This window comes from Oncorhynchus clarkii, chromosome 5 (genome assembly GCF_045791955.1).
Source record: "Oncorhynchus clarkii lewisi isolate Uvic-CL-2024 chromosome 5, UVic_Ocla_1.0, whole genome shotgun sequence".
Classification (NCBI taxonomy): Eukaryota; Metazoa; Chordata; class Actinopteri; order Salmoniformes; family Salmonidae; genus Oncorhynchus; species Oncorhynchus clarkii.
The window spans coordinates 44,889,418-44,911,409 of NC_092151.1; the positions used below are offsets into that span (position 1 = coordinate 44,889,418).

The 21,992-nt window shown below is 42.2% G+C and overlaps 1 protein-coding gene across 7 annotated transcripts in view; it reads right to left on the bottom strand.

Annotated features, from left to right (window-relative positions):
• The window catches only part of LOC139408906 (spermatid perinuclear RNA-binding protein-like), a 148,460-nt gene that overhangs the window by 44,884 nt on the left and 81,584 nt on the right, over positions 1-21,992 (bottom strand). For all 7 annotated transcript variants that reach the window (XR_011634332.1, XR_011634331.1, XM_071153356.1 and 4 more), the window contains 3 exons: positions 12,643-12,787; positions 4,191-4,285; positions 3,523-3,618 (listed from right to left, as the gene is read on the bottom strand). Coding sequence is in view for 5 of the 7 variants with exons in the window: in XM_071153356.1 (XP_071009457.1) it covers positions 3,523-3,618; positions 4,191-4,285; positions 12,643-12,787 (336 nt within the window). In the remaining 2 variants the exon portion in view is untranslated. The remainder of the gene's footprint in view (positions 1-3,522; positions 3,619-4,190; positions 4,286-12,642; positions 12,788-21,992) is intronic.

The following is a 21,992-nucleotide window of genomic DNA, read 5'->3' on the forward strand; positions in this document are numbered from 1 at the left end:
TCTGAGACACTAATTTATGTTTAGTGTGAGACACCAGCATATGTTTAGTCTGAGATACCAGTATATGTTTAGTCTGAGATACCAGTATATGTTTAGTCTGAGACACAAGCATATGTTTAGTCTGAGACACTAATATATGTTTAGTCTGAGACACTAATTTATGTTTAGTCTGAGACACTAATATATGTTTAGTCTGAGACACTAATTTATGTTTAGTCTGAGACACCAGTATTATGTTTAGTCTGAGATACCAGTATATGTTTAGTCTGAGATACCAGTATATGTTTAGTCTGAGACACTAATATATGTTTAGTCTGAGACACTAATATATGTTTAGTCTGAGACCTCAGTATTATGTTTAGTCTGAGACACTAATATATGTTTAGTCTGAGATACCAGTATATGTTTAGTCTGAGACACTAATATATGTTTAGTCTGAGATACCAGTATATGTTTAGTCTGAGACACTAATATTTGTTTAGTCTGAGACACTAATTTATGTTTAGTCTGAGACACCAGTATTATGTTTAGTCTGAGATACCAGTATATGTTTAGTCTGAGACACTAATATATGTTTAGTCTGAGATACCAGTATATGTTTAGTCTGAGACACTAATATATGTTTAGTCTGAGACACTAATATATGTTTAGTCTGAGACACCAGTATTATGTTTAGTCTGAGACACTAATATATGTTTAGTCTGAGATACCAGTATATGTTTAGTCTGAGACACTAATATATGTTTAGTCTGAGATACCAGTATATGTTTAGTCTGAGACACTAACATATGTTTAGTCTGAGACACTAATATATGTTTAGTCTGAGACACTAATTTATGTTTAGTCTGAGACACCAGTATTATGTTTAGTCTGAGAAACCAGTATATGTTTAGTTTGAGACACTAATATATGTTTAGTCTGAGACACTAATATATGTTTAGTCTGAGACACTAATATATGTTCAGTCTGAGATACTAATTTATGTTTAGTCTGAGACACTAACATATGTTTAGTCTGAGACACTAACATATGTTTAGTCTGAGACACTAATTTATGTTTAGTCTGAGACACCAGTATTATGTTTAGTCTGAGAAATCAGTATATGTTCAGTCTGAGATACTAATTTATGTTTAGTCTGAGACACTAACATATGTTTAGTCTGAGACACTAACATATGTTTAGTCTGAGACACTAACATATGTTTAGTCTGAGACACTAACATATGTTTAGTCTGAGACACTAATATATGTTTAGTCTGAGACACTAACATACGTTTAGTCTGAGACACTAATATACGTTTAGTCTGAGACACTAACATATTTTTAGTCTGAGACACTAATTTATGTTTAGTCTGAGACACTAACATATGTTTAGTCTGAGATACCAGTATATGTTTAGTCTGAGACACTAATTTATGTTTAGTCTGAGATACCAGTATATGTTTAGTCTGAGACACTAACATATGTTTAGTCTGAGACACTAATTTATGTTTAGTCTGAGACACTAACATATGTTTAATCTGAGACACTAATATATGTTTAGTCTGAGACACTAATATATGTTTAGTCTGAGACACTAACATATGTTTAGTCTGAGACACTAATATATGTTTAGTCTGAGACACTAATTTATGTTTAGTCTAAGACTCCAGTATATGTTTCGTCTGAGACACTAATATATGTTTCGTCTGAGACACTAATATATGTTTAGTCTGAGATACTAATATATGTTTAGTCTGAGACACTAATATTTGTTTAGTCTGAGACACTAATATATGTTTAGTCTGAGACACTAATATATGTTTAGTCTGAGACACTAACATATGTTTAGTCTGAGACACTAATATATGTTTAGTCTGAGACACTAATTTATGTTTAGTCTGAGACACCAGTATTATGTTTAGTCTGAGAAACCAGTATATGTTTAGTTTGAGACACTAATATATGTTTAGTCTGAGACACTAATATATGTTTAGTCTGAGACACTAATATATGTTCAGTCTGAGATACTAATTTATGTTTAGTCTGAGACACTAACATATGTTTAGTCTGAGACACTAACATATGTTTAGTCTGAGACACTAATTTATGTTTAGTCTGAGACACCAGTATTATGTTTAGTCTGAGAAATCAGTATATGTTCAGTCTGAGATACTAATTTATGTTTAGTCTGAGACACTAACATATGTTTAGTCTGAGACACTAACATATGTTTAGTCTGAGACACTAACATATGTTTAGTCTGAGACACTAACATATGTTTAGTCTGAGACACTAATATATGTTTAGTCTGAGACACTAACATACGTTTAGTCTGAGACACTAATATACGTTTAGTCTGAGACACTAACATATTTTTAGTCTGAGATACCAGTATATGTTTAGTCTGAGACACTAACATATGTTTAGTCTGAGATACCAGTATATGTTTAGTCTGAGACACTAATTTATGTTTAGTCTGAGATACCAGTATATGTTTAGTCTGAGACACTAACATATGTTTAGTCTGAGACACTAATTTATGTTTAGTCTGAGACACTAACATATGTTTAATCTGAGACACTAATATATGTTTAGTCTGAGACACTAATATATGTTTAGTCTGAGACACTAACATATGTTTAGTCTGAGACACTAATATATGTTTAGTCTGAGACACTAATTTATGTTTAGTCTAAGACTCCAGTATATGTTTCGTCTGAGACACTAATATATGTTTCGTCTGAGACACTAATATATGTTTAGTCTGAGATACTAATATATGTTTAGTCTGAGACACTAATATTTGTTTAGTCTGAGACACTAATATATGTTTAGTCTGAGACACTAATATATGTTTAGTCTGAGACACTAACATATGTTTAGTCTGAGACACCAACATATGTTTAGTCTGAGATACTAACATATGTTTAGTCTGAGACACTAATTTATGTTTAGTCTGAGACACTAATTTATGTTTAGTCTGAGACACTAATATATGTTTAGTCTGAGACACTAATTTATGTTTAGTCTGAGATACTAACATATGTTTAGTCTGAGACACTAATATATGTTTAGTCTGAGACACTAATATATGTTTAGTCTGAGACACTAATTTATGTTTAGTCTGAGACACTAATTTATGTTTAGTCTGAGACACTAATATATGTTTAGTCTGAGACACTAACATATGTTTAGTCTGAGACACTAATATATGTTTAGTCTGAGACACTAACATATGTTTAGTCTGAGACACTAATATATGTTTAGTCTGAGACACTAATATATGTTTAGTCTGAGATACTAATATATGTTTAGTGTGAGACACTAGTATATGTTTAGTCTGAAATACCAGTATATATTTAGTCTGAGACACCAGTACATGTTTAGTCTGAGATGCACATTACATTGTTTGTGGAGTATCCAACAATACCAGTGTGCTGGAGTTGATTATTTTTCTAACACAGTGTCTTTTCACAGGACAAATGGAAATAAGCTAGGTGAGCGAACTACAGTACAGACAGACAGAGACTGACAGACTTACCCATCCTTTCAGCGGCTCCCAGGCTGGTCGTCTATTGCACATGTCTCTCAGGATCCTGAGGATGATGACACACGACTTCAACCCATTTACTCTGGCCTGGAGTCGGAGAAGAGAGGGAAGGTAACACTGAAGCATACACACACTACCAGGGGAGAGCAATAGACACACATTTATATTTAGCTAGCGCGAGATTTGATTTGGTTTAGAATAATGCTTTACAGACTGTCACTAGAAAAGGGGTTGAATTATTCACTTGAGGAATATTCGTTCGAGTCTGCAAATAAAGGTTTGGTTGAAAGAGGATACATTATTTTGAGGGAAGCTTTGACATAAATGACAGTCAGGCAGGTTTCGAAACAGCCAAAATAAACAAAAAGTGTAGCAATTGCTTTTGTAGCCTTACAATAATCTCTCTCTCTCTGTATGTAGGCTATTATACTACACAGGGCATGATTGAGAGATTTGATGAATGAGTCATTTTTGAATGAGAGAAATATATTTAATTTTTTTAAATCATATGAATGTTTTCAATTATAGTTGGCAGATAGCTGCCGTTTCAAATCAATTCTGTATTTTTATTAAGTGATTTGATTCATTCATTCATTCATTTTCACGTGATCATAAGGCTACAATGACAATGGAGAGGTGAAGTAGAACTGAGAGCCAACCTGGAACCATTTGGCATGTCGCAGAGCCGCCAGGGCCACCAGGCATCTGTGCCTGTCCAGCATGTCTGCCGGGTCTGTCAGCTCAACACCCTCCACTGGTGAAATAAGAATGGGATATATATATATATAGTATAAAGTAGAACACACACACACCGAAGTGTGTGTTTGAGATGGACTGTATATCCACTACTGACGGACTACTCTTTGACTGACCACTCATTGTAGAAGTCAGTCAGTCTGTGGTCGCTGAGTGCAATATAGTCGATCCCAAACACTCCCAGACACATACATTCCTAATATCAAATGGAACCATAGCCCATACCTCCAAGACATTTGATCTCGGAGGGTTGGAGAGGTGTAGGCAAGTGTACGTTTTCAGCATATCGCTTACGTCTCTGCAATAGGGGTCCATTTGGAATTGGGAAACACACACACGCGACAGAGGGACACACACGTTGACCACGGCAAAGTTCTGTCAGGAGTACAGCGAACGATTGGCTGAGGAGTTGTTCAGATAGTTAGAACTTCCATTCCTGCTCAAGTATCTTAGAAGAGCCATCCACATTTCCAGAACAAAGTCAAATAAATATTCTCAATCATTTTCATTTTTATCCTGACACCCATATTTCCTGGACATCTATATATATGATCAGAAAAAATGTGTCTAGGATGCCAGGCAAAGCTAGGGTTATTATGATAAGACAAAAGCACGTATCTTACATTGTGATAAGACAAAAATATGTATCTTACATTGTTATTTCAGAATATCTCATTACAATGAGCACATTAGTAAATTCCACTCCATTCCTCTTCATGCACTCAAGCATGGTTGCATCACTGCCTGGTATGGCAACTGCCCAGCCTCCGACCGCAAGGCACTACAGAGGGTAGTGTGTACAGCCCAGTACATCCCTGGGGCCAAGCTTCCTGCCATCCAGGACCTCTATATCAGGCGGTGTCAGAGGAAGGCCCTAAAACTTGTCAAAGACTCCAGCCACCCTAGTCACAGACTGTTCTCTCTGCTACAGCACGGCAAGTGGTACCGGAGCGCCAAGTCTAGGTCCAAGAGGCTTCTAAACAGCTTCTACCCCCAAGCCATGAGACTCCTGAACATCTAATCAAATGGCTACCCAGACTATTTGCATTGCCCCCCCCACCCCCTCTTTTACGCCACTACTACTCTCTGTTACAGTGCCTTGCAAAGTATTCATCCCCCTTGGCGTTTTTCCTATTTTGTTGCATTACAACCTGTAATTTAAATACATTTTTATTTGGATTTCATGTAAGGGACATACACAATATAGTCCAAATTGGTGAAGTGAAATGAAAAAAATAACGTTTTTTCCAAAAGTGGTGCGTGCATATGTATTCACCCACTTTGCTATGAAGCCCTTAAATAAGATATGGTGCAACCAATTACCTTCAGAAGTCACATAATTAGTTGAATAAAGTCCACCAGTGTGCGATCTAAGTGTCACATGATCTCAGCATATTTACACCTGTTCCCGAAAGGCCCCAGAGTCTGCAACACTACTAAGCAAGGGGAATCACCAAGCAAGTGGCACCATGAAGACCAAGGAGCTCTCCAAACAGGTCAGGGACAAAGTTGTGGAGAAGTACAGATCAGGGTTGGGTTATAAAATAATATCCAAAACTTTGAACATCCCACAGAGCACCATTAAATCCAATATTAAAAAATTGAAAGAATGTGGCACCACAACAAACCTGCCAAGAGAGGGCCGCCCATCAAAACTCACAGACCAGGCAAGGAGGGCAGTAATCAGAGAGGCAACAAAGAGACCAAAGATAAGCCTGAAGGAGCTGCAAACGTCCACAGCGGAGATTGGAGTATCTGTCTATAGGACCATTTTAAGCCGTACACTCCGTAGAGTTGGGCTTTACGGAAGAGTGGCCAGAAAAAAGCCATTGCTTAAAGAAAAAAATAAGCAAACACGTTTGGTGTTTGCCAAAAGGCATGTGGGAGACTCCCCAAACATATGGAAGAAGGAACTCTGGTTAGATGAGACTAAAATTTAGCTTTTTGGCCATCAAGGAAAACGCTATGTCTGGTGCAAACCCAACACCTCTCATCACCCCGAGAACACCATCCCACAGTGAAGCATGGTGGTGGCAGCATGATGGATGGCGCTAAATACAGGGAAATTCTTGAGGGAAACTGTTTCAGTCTTCCAGAGATTTGAGACTGTGACGGAGGTTCACCTTCCAGCAGGACAATGACCCTAAGCATACTGCTGAAGCAGCACTCGTGTGGTTTAAGGGGAAACATTTAAATGTCTTGGAATGGCCTAGTCAAAGCCCAGAACTCAATCCAATTGAAAATCTGTGGTATGACTTAAAGATTGCTGTACACCAGTGGAACCAATCCAATTTGAAGGAGCTGTAGCAGTTTTGCCTTGAAGAATGGGCAACAATCCCAGTGGCTAGATGTGCCAAGCTTATAGAGACACCCCAATAGACTTGCAGCTGTAATTTCTACAAAAGGTGGCTCTACAAAGTATTGACTTTGGGGGGATGAATAGTTATGCACGCTCAAGTTTTCAATTTTTTTGTCTTATTTCTTGTTTGTTTCACCCACCCAAAAATATTTTGCATCTTCAAAGTGGTAGTCACATTGTGTAAATCAAATGATACAAACCCCTCAAAAATCCATTTTAATTCCAGGTTGTAAGGCAACAATTTAGGAAAAATGCCAAGGGGGTGAATACTTTCGCAAGCCACTGTATTATCTATGCATAGTCACTTTAATAACTTGCACATATTACCTCAATTACCTCGACTAACCAGTGGCACTGCACATCGACTCTGTACCGGTACCCCCTGTATATGGTCTCGCTATTGTTATTTTACTGCTGCTCTTTTAATTACTTGTTCCTTTTATTTCTTATTCATATTGTTTCAACTGCATTGTAAGTAAGCATTTCACTGTTGCCTTCGACGCATGTGACTAACACAATTTGATTTGATTTGAAGCAGCAGGTCAGCAATGGGAATCCTTGTGTGTGTGTGTGTGTGTGTGTGTGTTTGTGTTTGTGTCTGTGCCCAGCTGCTTCTGGAGTGGATTATTACAATGCCTCCATGAAGCAGAGAGCAGGCGAAATAGCCGCAGCACATTCTGTACTCAATGTCCCAGAGAAACTGGCCCATAGCTAGACGAGTGCAGAGAAGATAAAAACAGACCTAAAGCTAATCATAACATCAGCAGCATTTGTCCTGCTACTTATCATACAGCACCCCCAGGTACTGTACCAGCTTTAGTACACTGAGTATGGAGCAGGGAAAAACAAGGCGACTCGTATGGATGAATAAAGTAGCCTGTTATTTTTCTATCCCGTATCGGTTATCTCTCCCGCCATTCAACCATTCCAACACTCTCAGCTACACAGCTACTGCACCAGCTCCTCTACCCTCGGTGTGGATTGAGGACAATAATTTAGCATCGCTATATGGGGCCACTCAAGGCATTACACAGGTTCATTTCACTCATTCCTCTCTTATCCTTCCCTCTCCCCCAAATCTCTCTCTAACCCTCTCTCTCTCTCTCTCTCTCTCTCACATCATCTCTCCTCCGTCAGACCACCCGACTCAGCTACACAACGAGCTCTGGCTGAGGTTATGAATGGCTCTTTGATACTGACTTTCAGTACTCCAACCGACACTGACAAATACCGGTTTATCCAACAGGAAGCGCAAACAAATTCAAGGTTTGTTTTGCAGCATCTCATCTGGTTCAAAATAAATCACGAACCTCCTTCACATGAATGATTGATTATGAATTACATTACGGCACAATTGTGAAATCTATACATTGATCTGAACACAAAATAAGAGAGCAGTAGTATAATTTATAATTCCATTACGGGTCAGAAAGCGGTGTCAGAAAGAGCACTTATTGAAACTTGAAATGGATACATTCTGCACCGTAATAGGTTCCATAAGACGCTGCCTAATAGGATACATAAAGCATTGCCTATCGATCTTAAAGGAATATATACAGCCTCGGTATCTATTGAAATGGAGTGGCTCTCAACGCGGCGTGCCATCCAGAGTGGGCAATATTCCACTTTTGAAATGGCCACGCTCTTTTAGCGGAGTACGGACACCACTGGGACTGATGTTGGGCTCGTACAAATGACCATCCAGGCAAGGCACAGCGGGCGATATCACACCCGTAGATACATGTCGAACGAAGGTCTGCTGAGACCAAAACACTGCACTTTGTTTAATCGCTAATTCGAATGGAGAGAGTGTCGTGCCTCATCTTGTAATGCAACGGTACTAGACTCTGGAGACGGCCTTGTTCTTTAAGCTGTGTACTGTACAGACTGTGTACAGACACACTGTTTACAGACAGACACCTAGCCTGGGTTCATACCAATTGCTGTGATGAGTTCCTGTTGCCAGCGAGTTGCTGTGGGACACTGAGCCGTTCCTCACTGCGACAGGGCCCTTGACCCGCTCGTCTCTCGCCGGAAATACAACCGGTACGGGGGGAGGGATAGTTCCCCTTGATCTACAGCCGCCCCCGTGTCATCTCTCATCTCTCACTCAGACCTTACTGTCGAGCAAGCTGGACCAGCACCACGATGGATGGGTGCGTTCCTGCCTCCGCTATTGATTTTGTCGGGGTCTAGATGTCTCCCTCTCCCTCCCTCGCTGTGTTCCAAACAGCACCCTATTCCCTATATAGTGCACTACTTTTGACCAGGGCCCATAGGGATTCGAGTGTGATTTGGGACGCAAACCCCTACCTCACGCCCATATCCTCTTCCCAATTACACCAACACGCCACACTCCCCCCACCAGTAGGCTACCACCGACAGAGGAGGAGAGATAGGACAGGAACGACTGCCATTTTATAACCCCTTTTGAGGGATGTTGTTTAGCAATGTTTCGGCTCTCACAACATCACTTTACAGTGAACAGTCTCAAAGTGACAAACTACCCAGGTATGTGAAAGAGATGGAGAATGTGATGATGAGAAAGAAAGGAATGTGGTGGCTGGGTGTCGATCAGATCTGTGTTATTTTCACCCCGGCCTTTTCTGTATGGTTTCTTTGGTCTCACGCGAACCTCATCTTACTCAGTCAAGGGTTAGTGAGGACCCGGGGAAAATAGACCGTTAAACAGACAGGGAGAGAAGATAGACAGAGGAAAGTGGTAGAAAGATAGACGGTGGTGTCTTATCTGCAGAGAGAACATGTGTATTCTAGGGTGGGGCTCCGACTCTGCCCTGTCCCGGCTCCCTGTCCCAGCACCCCCAAAAATTGTCAAAGACTCCAGTCACCCAAGTCATAGACTGTTCTCTCTGCTATCGCACGGGCAAGCGGTACCGGGGCGCCACGTCTAGAACCAAAAGGCTTTTTAACAGCTTCTACCCCCAAGCCATACGACTGCTGAACAACTAATCAAATGGCCACCTGGACTATCTACATAGCCCCCCCCCTTTGTTTTTACACTGCTGCTACTTGCTGTTTATTATCTATGCATAGTCACTTTACAAATTACCTCAACTATCCTGTACCCCTGCACATTGACTCAGTACCGGTACACCCTGTATTTCGCCTCGTTATTCTTATGTACATTTATTGTGTTACTTTTTGATTGATAAAATTGTGTAAACTTTCGTTTATTTAGTAAATATTTGATCAACTCCATTCCTTGACCTGCATTGTTGGTTAAGGGCTTGTAAAGTAAGCATTTCACGGTGTTGTATTCGGTGCATGTGACAAATCAAATTTGATTCGATTTTCCTTCTCCCAGTCCTCTGGCTGTTTGGTTAGTCAAGAGAGGCCCATGGGTCAAATGTAGAGTGTTGGTGTTGACCATGATACATGCTACAGGGCTGCTGAGGCAGCATAGTAGGGTGAAGAATCACTATGACCGCGACTATGTTTACCACTTTTCTTCTGGCTTTTAGGAAAGCACGTCATTACAGATTTGTGACTAATATGGCCCAGACTGCTGGATAAATGACTTTATGTTACAGAGTGGTCTGTGTGTGCGTGTGTAACGGATGTGAAACGGCTAGCTTAGTTAGCGGTGATGCGAGCTAAATAGCGTTTCAATCGGTGACGTCACTTGCTCTAAGACCTTGAAGTAGTAGTTCCCCTTGCTCTGCAAGGGCCGCGGCTTTTGTGGAGTGATGGGTAACGATGCTTCGTGGGTGACTGTTGTTGATGTGTGCAGAGGGTCCCTGGTTCGAGCGAGGGGACGGTTTAAAGTTATACTGTTACACGTGCGTGTGTGTGTGTGTGTGTACAGTGGCTTGCGAAAGAATTCCCCACCTTGGCATTTTTCCTATTTTGTAGCCTTACAACCTGGAATAAAAAACGTTTTTTGGGAAGGTTTGTATCATTTGATTTGCACAACATGCCTACCACTTTCAAGATGCAAAATAATTTTCATTGTGAAACAAAAATATATGAATGAGCGATTGCCGAACAGCATAGGCAAGATCTACTGCATCTTGCCTATGCCGTTCGGCCATCGCTCATTCATATATTTTTATGTACATATTCTTATTCATTCCTTTACACTTGTGTGTATAAGGTAGTTGTTGTGAAATTGTTAGGTTAGATTACTTGTTAGATATTACTGCATGGTCGCAACTAGGAGCTCAAGCATTTCGCTACACCCGCATTAACATTTGCTAACCATGTGTATGTGATTTGATAAGAAATAACAAACAAAAAAAATTCAACTTGAGCGTGCATAACTATTGACCCCCCAAAGTCAATACTTTGTAGAGCCACCTTTTGCAGAAATTACAGCTGCAAGTGTCTTGGGGTATGTCTCTATAAGCTTGGCACATCTAGCCACTAGGATTGTTGCCCATTCTTCAAGGCAAAACTGCTACAGCTCCTTCAAGTTGGATGGGTGCCACTGGTGTACAGCAATCTTTAAGTCATACCACAGATTCTCAATTGGATTGAGGTCTGGGCTTTGACTAGGCCATTCAAAGACATTTAAATGTTTCCCCTTAAACCACTCATGTGTTGCTTTAGCAGTATGCATAGGGTCATTGTCCTGCTGGAAGGTGAACCTCCTTCCCAGTCTCAAATCTCTGGAAGACTGAAACAGTTTCCCTCAAGAATTTCCTGTATTTAGCGCATCCATCACTCCTTCAATTCTGACCAGTTTCCCAGTCCTTGCTGATGAAAAACATCCACACAGCATGATGCTGCCACCACCATGCTTCAATGTGGGGATGGTGTTCTCGGGGTGATGAGTGGTGTAGGGTTTGCGCCAGACATAGTGTTTTCCTTGATGGCCAAAAAGCTACATTTTAGTCTCCTCTGACCAGAGTTCCTTCTTCCATATGTTTGGGGAGTCTCTTCCATAAAGCCCAGCTCTGTGGAATGTACGGCTTAAAGTGGTCCTATAGACAGATACTGTGGACCTTTGTAGCTCCTTCAGAGTTATCTTTGGTCTCTTTGTTGCCTCTCTGATTAATGCCCTCCTTGCCTGGTCTGTGAGTTTTGGTGGACGGCCCTCTCTTGGCAGGTTTGCTGTGCTGCCATATTCTTTCCATGTTTTAATGGTGCTCTGTGGGATGTTCAAAGTGTTTGATATTTTTTTTATAACCCAACCCTGATCTGTACTTCTCCACAACTTTGTCCCTGACCTGTTTGGAGAGCTCCTTGGTCTTCATGGTGTCACTTGCTTGGTGATGCCACTTGCTTAGTAGTGTTGCAGACGCTGGGGCCTTTTGGAAACAGGTGTAAATATGCTGAGATCATGTGACACTTAGATCGCACACAGGTGGACTTTATTTAACTAATTATGTGACTTCTGAAGGTAATTGGTTGCACCAGATCTTATTTAGGGGCTTCATAGCAAAGGGGGTGAATACATATGCACGCACCACTTTTCCGTATTTTTATTTTTTATTTTTCATTTCACTTCCCCAATTTGGACTATTTTGTGTATGTCCACTACATGAAATACAAATAAAAATGTATTTAAATTACAGGTTGTAATGCAACAAAATAGGAAAAACACCAAGCGGGATGAATACTTTTGCAAGGCACTATACGTGCACACCGTGCGCAAGTTTGATGAAGAGTTAGTGTCGAGGGAATATGGCATCTTGTCTTATCCATGTATTGTCTCCCCAAGGCAGGAGGATTGGAATATGGGCGTAGCTTTGGGAGAGGGCCATGGATATATTTTCAAAGCTTACTGTGTCCCAGTGGAGTCCTGCTAACAACACTAGTGCTGCTGCTCTCTGCAGTAGCATAAATCATACACACAGATGTGCGCACAAACATGCGTATGCAAACCTACACACCTCAATACCTCCCCCCTCTATGTCCATGTAAAGACCAACTCATTTTATTTCCCCCTTAACCCCATTTCACTACCTCCGTTGGAAGAGAAAAAGACACACATAAACACAAAAACAACAGTGAAACAGATGTGATTGTGGTACCTTGTTCGTCCGTGTCGCTGTCCTCTCTCATCTGCGGGGAGGTGAGGGTGACCTTCAGGGTGAGTTTTGGCTCTGTCGTACTACACACCAAGATGGCTGCCTCTGGCACACAGCGTTGCACCTCATACTTGTCTTCGGTTAACTTCTGTTAGGGGTCAGAGGTCAATAACAGCAGGCGTTAGAGGTCAAGGGTTAAAGGTCACAGCCAGGACAAACTGCACTTGACCCATGGCTTGGGTCATGACAATCTCAGCTGGTCTCAGTCCAGGCTGTGCAAGCCGTTAAGAGCAAGCCAAATCACCAACAGTGCATTACACACACACACACACACACACAGACAATGCATTTACAAAGCAGATTATGAGAAGAGAGAGCGAGGGGGAGAATAAAAAGAAAGAAAGAAAAAAGGGCCCTGATTGAAAACAACATTGTTTGATGTAGAGGCTGAAAGCTAGTTCTGTCGCTATAATCCCTTGTATTAATGCCAGCCACACAATTACAATGTGCATGTCCTTTTTATGCATTCTTCCCACACACACACACACACACACAATTACGATGTGTGTGTGTGTGTGTGTGTGTGTGTGTGTGTGTGTGTGTGTGTGTGTGTGTTAGTCCTTTTTATTAATTCTCCTCTCATACAAGGGAAATCAATTACCTCTGGCCCCAGTGATCCGGCTTAAGATCAGATGATGAATTTTAGAGTGTCAGCAGCACTCAGACAGCCATACACACTGATACACACACACAAACACACAAAGAGTCATAAACCCGCACACAGACATAAAGACACACACAAATACACTACCAAAGCTACATAAAAAAACACACACACAACCTCAAGGATACATAGCTAGTGTGTTGGCTGTTTAACTGTGCAGCGAGCCACACAGGACCAATCTGCAATCCATTACAATGTGATCTAAAGCACTGGGATGCTGACTCCCACTCATGACACTGGATGCCTCTCTGACCGGCTATTTAACATGGAGGGGGCCGGCAAGAGAAGAGAGGGAGGGAGAGGGGGCCATGGAAGAGGGGGAGAGAGGAGATGGGAAAGGGCTTGGGGTAAAAAGACAGAACCATAAATGTCCCACAAGTTTCACACAACATTCACAACAATGACACGTAATTTCCGGTCACGACTTGCAGACTTGTTTTCGATTTGCTGTGCGTTTTGTTGCCAACCTGTTTTGCTACCTGACAAATTTACGGTTTTTACTTTTTAATTACCGTTTATATTTTTGTTTTTTCCTCCTCAACTTTTTCACTCCGGACGCTTTATCTGGACACGGTTCGTCAGGACCTCCAACAGCCGAAGCTAAGTAGTAACATTAACATGATGCCTTCTAATTGCAGTCGCTGTACTCGCCTTACGGCGAGGATAGCTGTGCTACAAGCCCAGCTTCAGACGCAATCACTAGGCAAGGGTAATTTCAGTGTAGGAAAGGATGAAACAGCGTCTGTGCCACCAGTAAGTACAGATAGTAGTATAAATCCCCTGGCACAGTCCCCGCAGCCGGACAACTTTCTCACGGTTTCTGGAAGGAAATGCTGTAGGAACGCTCAACCGGTGTCGCTCATTCAGCCGACAGAAACTTTCAACTGGTTTTCCCCATTAACCTCTTTGATCTCTAGGGGCGCTATTTCATTTTTGGATAAAAAACGTTCCCGTTTTAAGCGCGATATTTTGTCACGAAAAGATGCTCGACTATGCATATTCTTGACAGTTTTTGAAAGAAAACACTCTGAAGTTTCAGAATCTGCAAAGATATTGTCTGTAAGTGCCCCAGAACTCATTCTACAGGCGAAACCAAGATGATGCCTCAACCAGGAAATGAGCAGAATTTCTGAAGCTCTGTTTTCCATTGTCTCCTTATATGGCTGTGATTGCGCAAGGAATGAGCCTACACTTTCTGTCGTTCCCCCAAAGTGTTAGCAGCATTGTGACGTATTTGTAGGCATATCATTGGAAGATTGACCATAAGAGACTACATTTTCCAAGTGTCCGCCTGGTGTCCCTGCGTCGAAATTGGAGCGTAAAGCCAGGTGCAATTATTTTTCCATTTGAGAGCAAGGAGAAACCAGGCTTCCACGAAGGATATATCATTGAAGAGATATGTGGAAAAACACCTTGAGGATTGATTCTAAACCACGTTTGCCATGTTTCAGTCAATATTATGGAGTTAATTTGGAAAAAAGTTCGCGTTTTGAGGGCTGAATTTTCGTTTTTTTTTTTTTTTTTTTTTTTTTTTTTGGTAGCCAAATGTGATGTACAAAACGGAGCTATTTCTAATACACAAAGAATCTTTTTGGAAAAACGTAGCATCTGCTATCTAACTGAGAGTCTCCTCATTGAAAACATCAGAAGTTCTTCAAAGGTAAGTTATTTTATTTGAAGGCTTTACTTGTTTTTGTGATAGTTGCCTGCTAAATGCTAACGCTAATGCTAACGCTAATGCTAACGCTAAATGCTACGCTAGCTAGCTACTGTTACACAAATGATTGTTTTCCTATGGTTGAAAAGCATATTTTGAAAATCTGAGATGACAGTGTTGTTAACAAAAGGCTAAGCTTGAGAGCTAGCATATTTATTTCATTTCATTTGCGATTTTCATGAATAGTTAACGTTGCGTTATGGTAATGAGCTTAGGTCTATAAATAGAATCCCGGATCCGGGTTTGGTCGTCGCAACAGGTTAAGCAGCGGGTCGGAGTCAGAGGCCGAGTCTTCTCTGGTCTCTACTCCTCCCGTTACGGGGTCTGAGACGCCGAAGCTTCCCACCATTAGCTCTGACAAATTGAAAACTCTAGTCATTGGCGACTCCATTACCCGCAGTATTAGACTTAAAACGAATCATCCAGCGATCATACACTGTTTACCGGGGGGCAGGGCTACCGACGTTAAGGCTAATCTGAAGATGGTGCTGGCTAAAGCTAAAACTGGCGAGTGTAGAGAGTATAGAGATATTGTTATCCACGTCGGCACCAACGATGTTACGATGAAACAGTCAGATATCACCAAGCACAACATAGCTTCTGCGTGTAAATCAGCTAGAAAGATGTGTCGGCATTGAGTAATTGTCTCTGGCCCCCTCCCAGTTAGGGGGAGTGATGAGCTCTACAGCAGAGTCTCACAACTCAATCGCTGGTTGAAAACTGTTTTCTGCCCCTCCCAAAAGATAGAATTTGTAGATAATTGGCCCTCTTTCTGGGACTCACCCACAAACAGGACCAAGCCTGACCTGCTGAGGAGTGACGGACTCCATCCTAGCTGGAGGGGTGCTCTCATTTTATCTACCAACATAGACAGGGCTCTAACTCCTCTAGCTCCACAATAAAATAGGTTGCAGGCCAGGCAGCAGGCTGTTAGCCAGCCTGCCAGCATAGTGGAGTCTGCCACTAGCACAGTCAGTGTAGTCAGCTCAGCTATCACCATTGAGACCGTGTCTGTGCCTCGACCTAGGTTGGGCAAAACTAAACATGGCGGTGTTCGCCTTAGCAATCTCACTAGGATAAAGACCACCTCCATTCCTGTCATTATTGAAAGAGATCAGGATACCTCACATCTCAAAATATGGCTACTTAATGTTAGATCCCTCACTTCAAAGGCAATTATAGTCAATGAACTAATCACTGATCATAATCTTGATGTGATTGGCCTGGCTGAAACATGGCTTAAGCCTGATGAATTTACTGTGTTAAATGAGGCCTCACCTCCTGGCTACACTAGTGACCATATCCCCCGTGCATCCCGCAAAGGCGGAGGTGTTGCTAACATTTACGATAGCAAATTTCAATTTACAAAAAAAAAAATGACGTTTTCGTCTTTTGAGCTTCTAGTCATGAAATCTATGCAGCCTACTCAATCACTTTTTATAGCTACTGTTTACAAACCTCCTTGGCCATATACAGCGTTCCATATACAGTTCCCTGAATTCCTATCGGACCTTGTAGTCATAGCGGATAATATTCTAATCTTTGGTGACTTTAATATTCACATGGAAAAGTCCACAGACCCACTCCAAAAGGCTTTCGGAGCCATCATCGACTCAGTGGGTTTTGTCCAACATGTCTCTGGACCCACTCACTGTCACAGTCATACGCTGGACCTAGTTTTGTCCCATGGAATAAATGTTGTGGATCTTAATGTTTTTCCTCATAATCCTGGACTATCGGACCACCATTTTATTACGTTTGCAATTGCAACAAATAATCTGCTCAGACCCCAACCAAGGATCATCAAAAGTCGTGCTATAAATTCACAGACAACACAAAGATTCCTTGATGTCCTTCCAGATTCCCTCTGTCTACCCAAGGACGCCAGAGGACAAAAATCAGTTAACCACCTAACTGAGGAACTCAATTTAACCTTGCGCAATACCCTAGATGCAGTTGCACCCCTAAAAACAGAAAACACAGAAAATACCCGAGCTCTGAAGCAAGCTTCCAGAAAATTGGAACGGAAATGGCGCCACACCAAACTGGAAGTCTTCTGACTAGCTTGGAAAGACAGTACTGTGCAGTACCGAAGAGCCCTTACTGCTGCTCGATCATCCTATTTTTCTAACTTAATTGAGGAAAATAAGAACAATCCGAAATTCCTTTTTGATACTGTCGCAAAGCTAACTAAAAAGCAGCATTCCCCAAGAGAGGATGACTTTCACTTTAGCAGTGATAAATTCATGAACTTCTTTGAGGAAAAGATTATGATTATTAGAAAGCAAATTTCGGACTCCTCCTTAAATCTGCGTATTCCTTCAAAGCTCAGTTGTCCTGAGTCTGCACAACTCTGCCAGGACCTAGGATCAAGAGAGACGTTCAAGTGTTTTAGTACTATATCTCTTGACACAATGATGAAAATAATCATGGCCTCTAAACCTTCAAGCTGCATACTGGACCCTATTCCAACTAAACGACTGAAAGAGCTGCTTTCTGTGCTTGGCCCTCCTATGTTGAACATAATAAACGGCTCTCTATCCACCGGATGTGTACCAAACTCACTAAAAGTGGCAGTAATAAAGCCTCTCTTGAAAAAGCCAAACCTTGACCCAGAAAATATAAAAAACTATCGGCCTATATCGAATCTTCCATTCCTCTCAAAAATTTTAGAAAAGGCTGTTGCGCAACAACTCACTGCCTTCCTGAAGACAAACAATGTATACGAAATGCTTCAGTCTGGTTTTAGACCCCATCATAGCACTGAGACGGCACTTGTGAAGGTGGTAAATTACATTTGAATGGCATCGGACCGAGGCTCTGCATCTGTCCTCGTGCTCCTAGACCTTAGTGCTGCTTTTGATACCATCGATCACCACATTCTTTTGGAGAGATTGGAAACCCAAATTGGTCTACATGGACAAGTTCTGGCCTGGTTTAGATCTTATCTGTCGGAAAGATATCAGTTTGTCTCTGTGAATGGTTTGTCCTCTGACAAATCAACTGTAAATTTCGGTGTTCCTCAAGGTTCCGTTTTAGGACCACTATTGTTTTCACTATATATTTTACCTCTTGGGGATGTTATTCGAAAACATAATGTTAACTTTCACTGCTATGCGGATGACACACAGCTGTACATTTCAATGAAACATGGTGAAGCCCCAAAATTGCCCTTGCTAGAAGAATGTGTTTCAGACATAAGGAAATGGATGGCTGCAAACTTTCTACTTTTAAACTCGGACAAAACAGAGATGCTTGTTCTAGGTCCCAAGAAACAAAGAGATCTTCTGTTGAATCTGACAATTAATCTTAATGGTTGTACAGTCGTCTCAAATAAAACTGTGAAGGACCTCGGCGTTACTCTGGACCCTGATCTCTCTTTTGAAGAACATATCAAGACCATTTCAAGGACAGCTTTTTTCCATCTACGTAACATTGCAAAAATCAGAAACTTTCTGTCCAAAAATGATGCAGAAAAATTAATCCATGCTTTTGTCGCTTCTAGGTTAGACTACTGCAATGCTCTACTTTCCCGCTACCCGGATAAAGCACTAAATAAACTTCAGTTAGTGCTAAATACGGCTGCTAGAATCCTGACTAGAACCAACAAATTTGATCATATTACTCCAGTGCTAGCCTCTCTACACTGGCTTCCTGTCAAAGCAAGGGCTGATTTCAAGGTTTTACTGCTAACCTACAAAGCATTACATGGGCTTGCTCCTACCTATCTCTCTGATTTGGTCCTGCCGTACATACCTACACGTACGCTACGGTCACAAGACGCAGGCCTCCTAATTGTCCCTAGAATTTCTAAGCAAACAGCTGGAGGCAGGGCTTTCTCCTATAGAGCTCCATTTTTATGGAACGGTCTGCCTACCCATGTCAGAGACGCAAACTCGGTCTCAACCTTTAAGTCTCTACTGAAGACTCATCTTTTCAGTGGGTCATATGATTGAGTGTAGTCTGGCCCAGGAGTGGGAGGGTGAACGGAAAGGCTCTGGAGCAACGAACCGCCCTTGCTGTCTCTGCCTGGCCGGTTCCCCTCTTTCCACTGGGATTCTCTGCCTCTAACCCTATTACAGGGGCTGAGTCAGTGGCTTACTGGGGCTCTCTCATGCCGTCCCTGGAGGGGGTGCGTCACCTGAGTGGGTTGAGTCACTGATGTGGTCATCCTGTCTGGGTTGGCGCCCCCCCCCCCCCCCCCCCCCCTTGGGTTGGGCCGTGGCGGAGGTCTTTGTGGGCTATACTCAGCCTTGTCTCAGGATGGTAAGTTGGTGGTTGAAGATATCCCTCTAGTGGTGTGGGGGCTGTGCTTTGGCAAAGTGGGTGGGGTTATATCCTTCCTGTTTGGCCCTGTCCGGGGGTGTCCTCGGATGGGGCCACAGTGTCTCCTGACCCCTCCTGTCTCAGCCTCCAGTATTTATGCTGCAGTAGTTTATGTGTCGGGGGGCTAGGGTCAGTTTGTTATATCTGGAGTACTTCTCCTGTCCTATTCGGTGTCCTGTGTGAATCTAAGTGTGCGTTCTCTAATTCTCTCCTTCTCTCTTTCTCTCTCTCGGAGGACCTGAGCCCTAGGACCATGCCCCAGGACTACCTGACATGATGACTCCTTGCTGTCACCAGACCACCTGGCCGTGCTGCTGCTCCAGTTTCAACTGTTCTGCCTTATTATTATTCGACCATGCTGGTCATTTATGAACATTTGAACATCTTGACCATGTTCTGTTATAATCTCCACCCGGCACAGCCAGAAGAGGACCGGCCATCCCACATATGCTCTCTCTAATTCTCTTTTTCTTTCTCTCTCTCGGAGGACCTGAGCCCTAGGACCATGCCCCAGGAATACCTGACATGATGACTTCTTGCTGTCCCCAGTCCACCTGACTGTGCTGCTGCTCCAGTTTCAACTGTTCTGCCTTATTATTATTCGACCATGCTGGTCATTTATGAACATTTGAACATCTTGACCATGTTCTGTTATAATCTCCACCCGGCACAGCCAGAAGAGGACTGGTCACCCCACATAGCCTGGTTCCTCTCTAGGTTTCTTCCTAGGTTTTGGCCTTTCTAGGGAGTTTTTCCTAGCCACCGTGCTTCTACACCTGCATTGCTTGCTGTTTGGGGTTTTAGGCTGGGTTTCTGTACAGCACTTTGAGATATCAGCTGATGTACGAAGGGCTATATAAATACATTTGATTTGATTTGAGTCCACTGACATATGGGAAAACAAGCCAAAATGTATCTCTGATATGGCTATGAGCATGTGCTAACATGGAAATGTAGGCCTCAATTTAAACCAAGGCCAAGAAAATGTTGCTATGGGTATACTATGAACTCTACACCAAGCTATATGAGGCCATATATACACAGGCAGTCAGGAAACAAAGGCTAGCTTTTTCAAACAGAAATTTGCATCCTGTAGCACAAACTCCAAAAAGTTCTGGGACACTGTAAAGTCCATGGAGAATAAGCGCACCTCCTCCCAGCTGCCCACTGCACTGAGGCTAGGAAACACTGTCACCACCGATAAATCCACGATAACGCACGACAACGCTCTAACCACTAGGCTACCCTGCCGCCCCAAATCTGGACCCTCTCTTTCTATTGCAACCCCTATATTACTAGCCTGTTCAACCTCTCTTTAGTATCGTCTGAGATCCCTAAAGATTGGAAAGCTGCCGCGGTCATCCCCCTCTTCGAAGGGGGAGACACTCTTGACCCAAACTGTTACAGACCTATATCTATCCTTCCCTGCCTTTCTAAGGTCTTCGAAAGCCAAGTTAAAACCTTTTACGGCTGCTGTCCCTGTACAGGGATCAACATCAGCGGAAATTTCAGAGTGACAACTAATAGTACTCGATACAACTCAAACTTTCATTAAAACACACATGCAGGGTACTCAATTAAAGCTACACTCGTTGTGAATCTAGCCAACATGTCAGATTTTTAAAATGCTTTTCGGCGAAAGCATGAGAAGCTATTATCTGATTAAGCTATTATCTGGGCCCTATCTATTTTCCCTTGCCATAGACAATACAGAGACTGGCGGAGGGATATTTTTTGGGTTTTTTTTGTGAACAGTTTTCCTTGGGATTTTTCCTGCTAAACACGTTCTGTTATAGTCACAGACATGATTTAACCAGTTTTATAAACTTCAGAGTGTTTTCTATCCACACATACTAATCATATGCATATACTATATTCCTGGCATGAGTAGCAGGACGTTGAAATGTTGCGCGATTTTTAACAAAAAGCTGCAAAAATTCGCAGCCTCTTTAAATTAACAAACAGATCACCAACCATTTCGAATCCCTCCGTACCTTCTCCGCTACGCAATCTGGTTTCCGAGCGGGTCATGGGTGCACCTCAGCCACGCTCAAGGTACTAAACGATATTATAACCGTCATCGATAAAAGACAATACCGTGCAGTCTTCTACATCAACCTGGCCAAGGCTTTCGACTCTGTCAATCACCGCATTCTTATCGGAAGACTCAACAGCTTTGGTTTCTCAAATGACTGCCTTGCCTTGTTCACCAACTACTTCTCAGATAGAGTTCAGTGTGTCAAATCGAAATGTTGTCTGGACCGCTGGCAGTCTCGAAGGGGGTGCCACAGGGTTCAATTCTCGGGCCGACTCTTTTCTCTGTATACATCAATAATGTTGCTCTTGCTGCTGGTGATTCTCTGATCCACCTCTATGCAGACAACACCCTTCTGTATACATCTGGACCTTCTTTGGACGCTGTGTTAACAAACCTCCAGATGAGCTTCAATGCCATACAACACTCCTTCAGTGGCCTCCAACTGCTCTTAAATGCAAGTAAAACTAAATGCATGCTCTTCAACCGATCGCTGCCCACACATGCCCGCCAGTCTAGCATCACTACTCTGAACGGTTCTGACTTAGAAT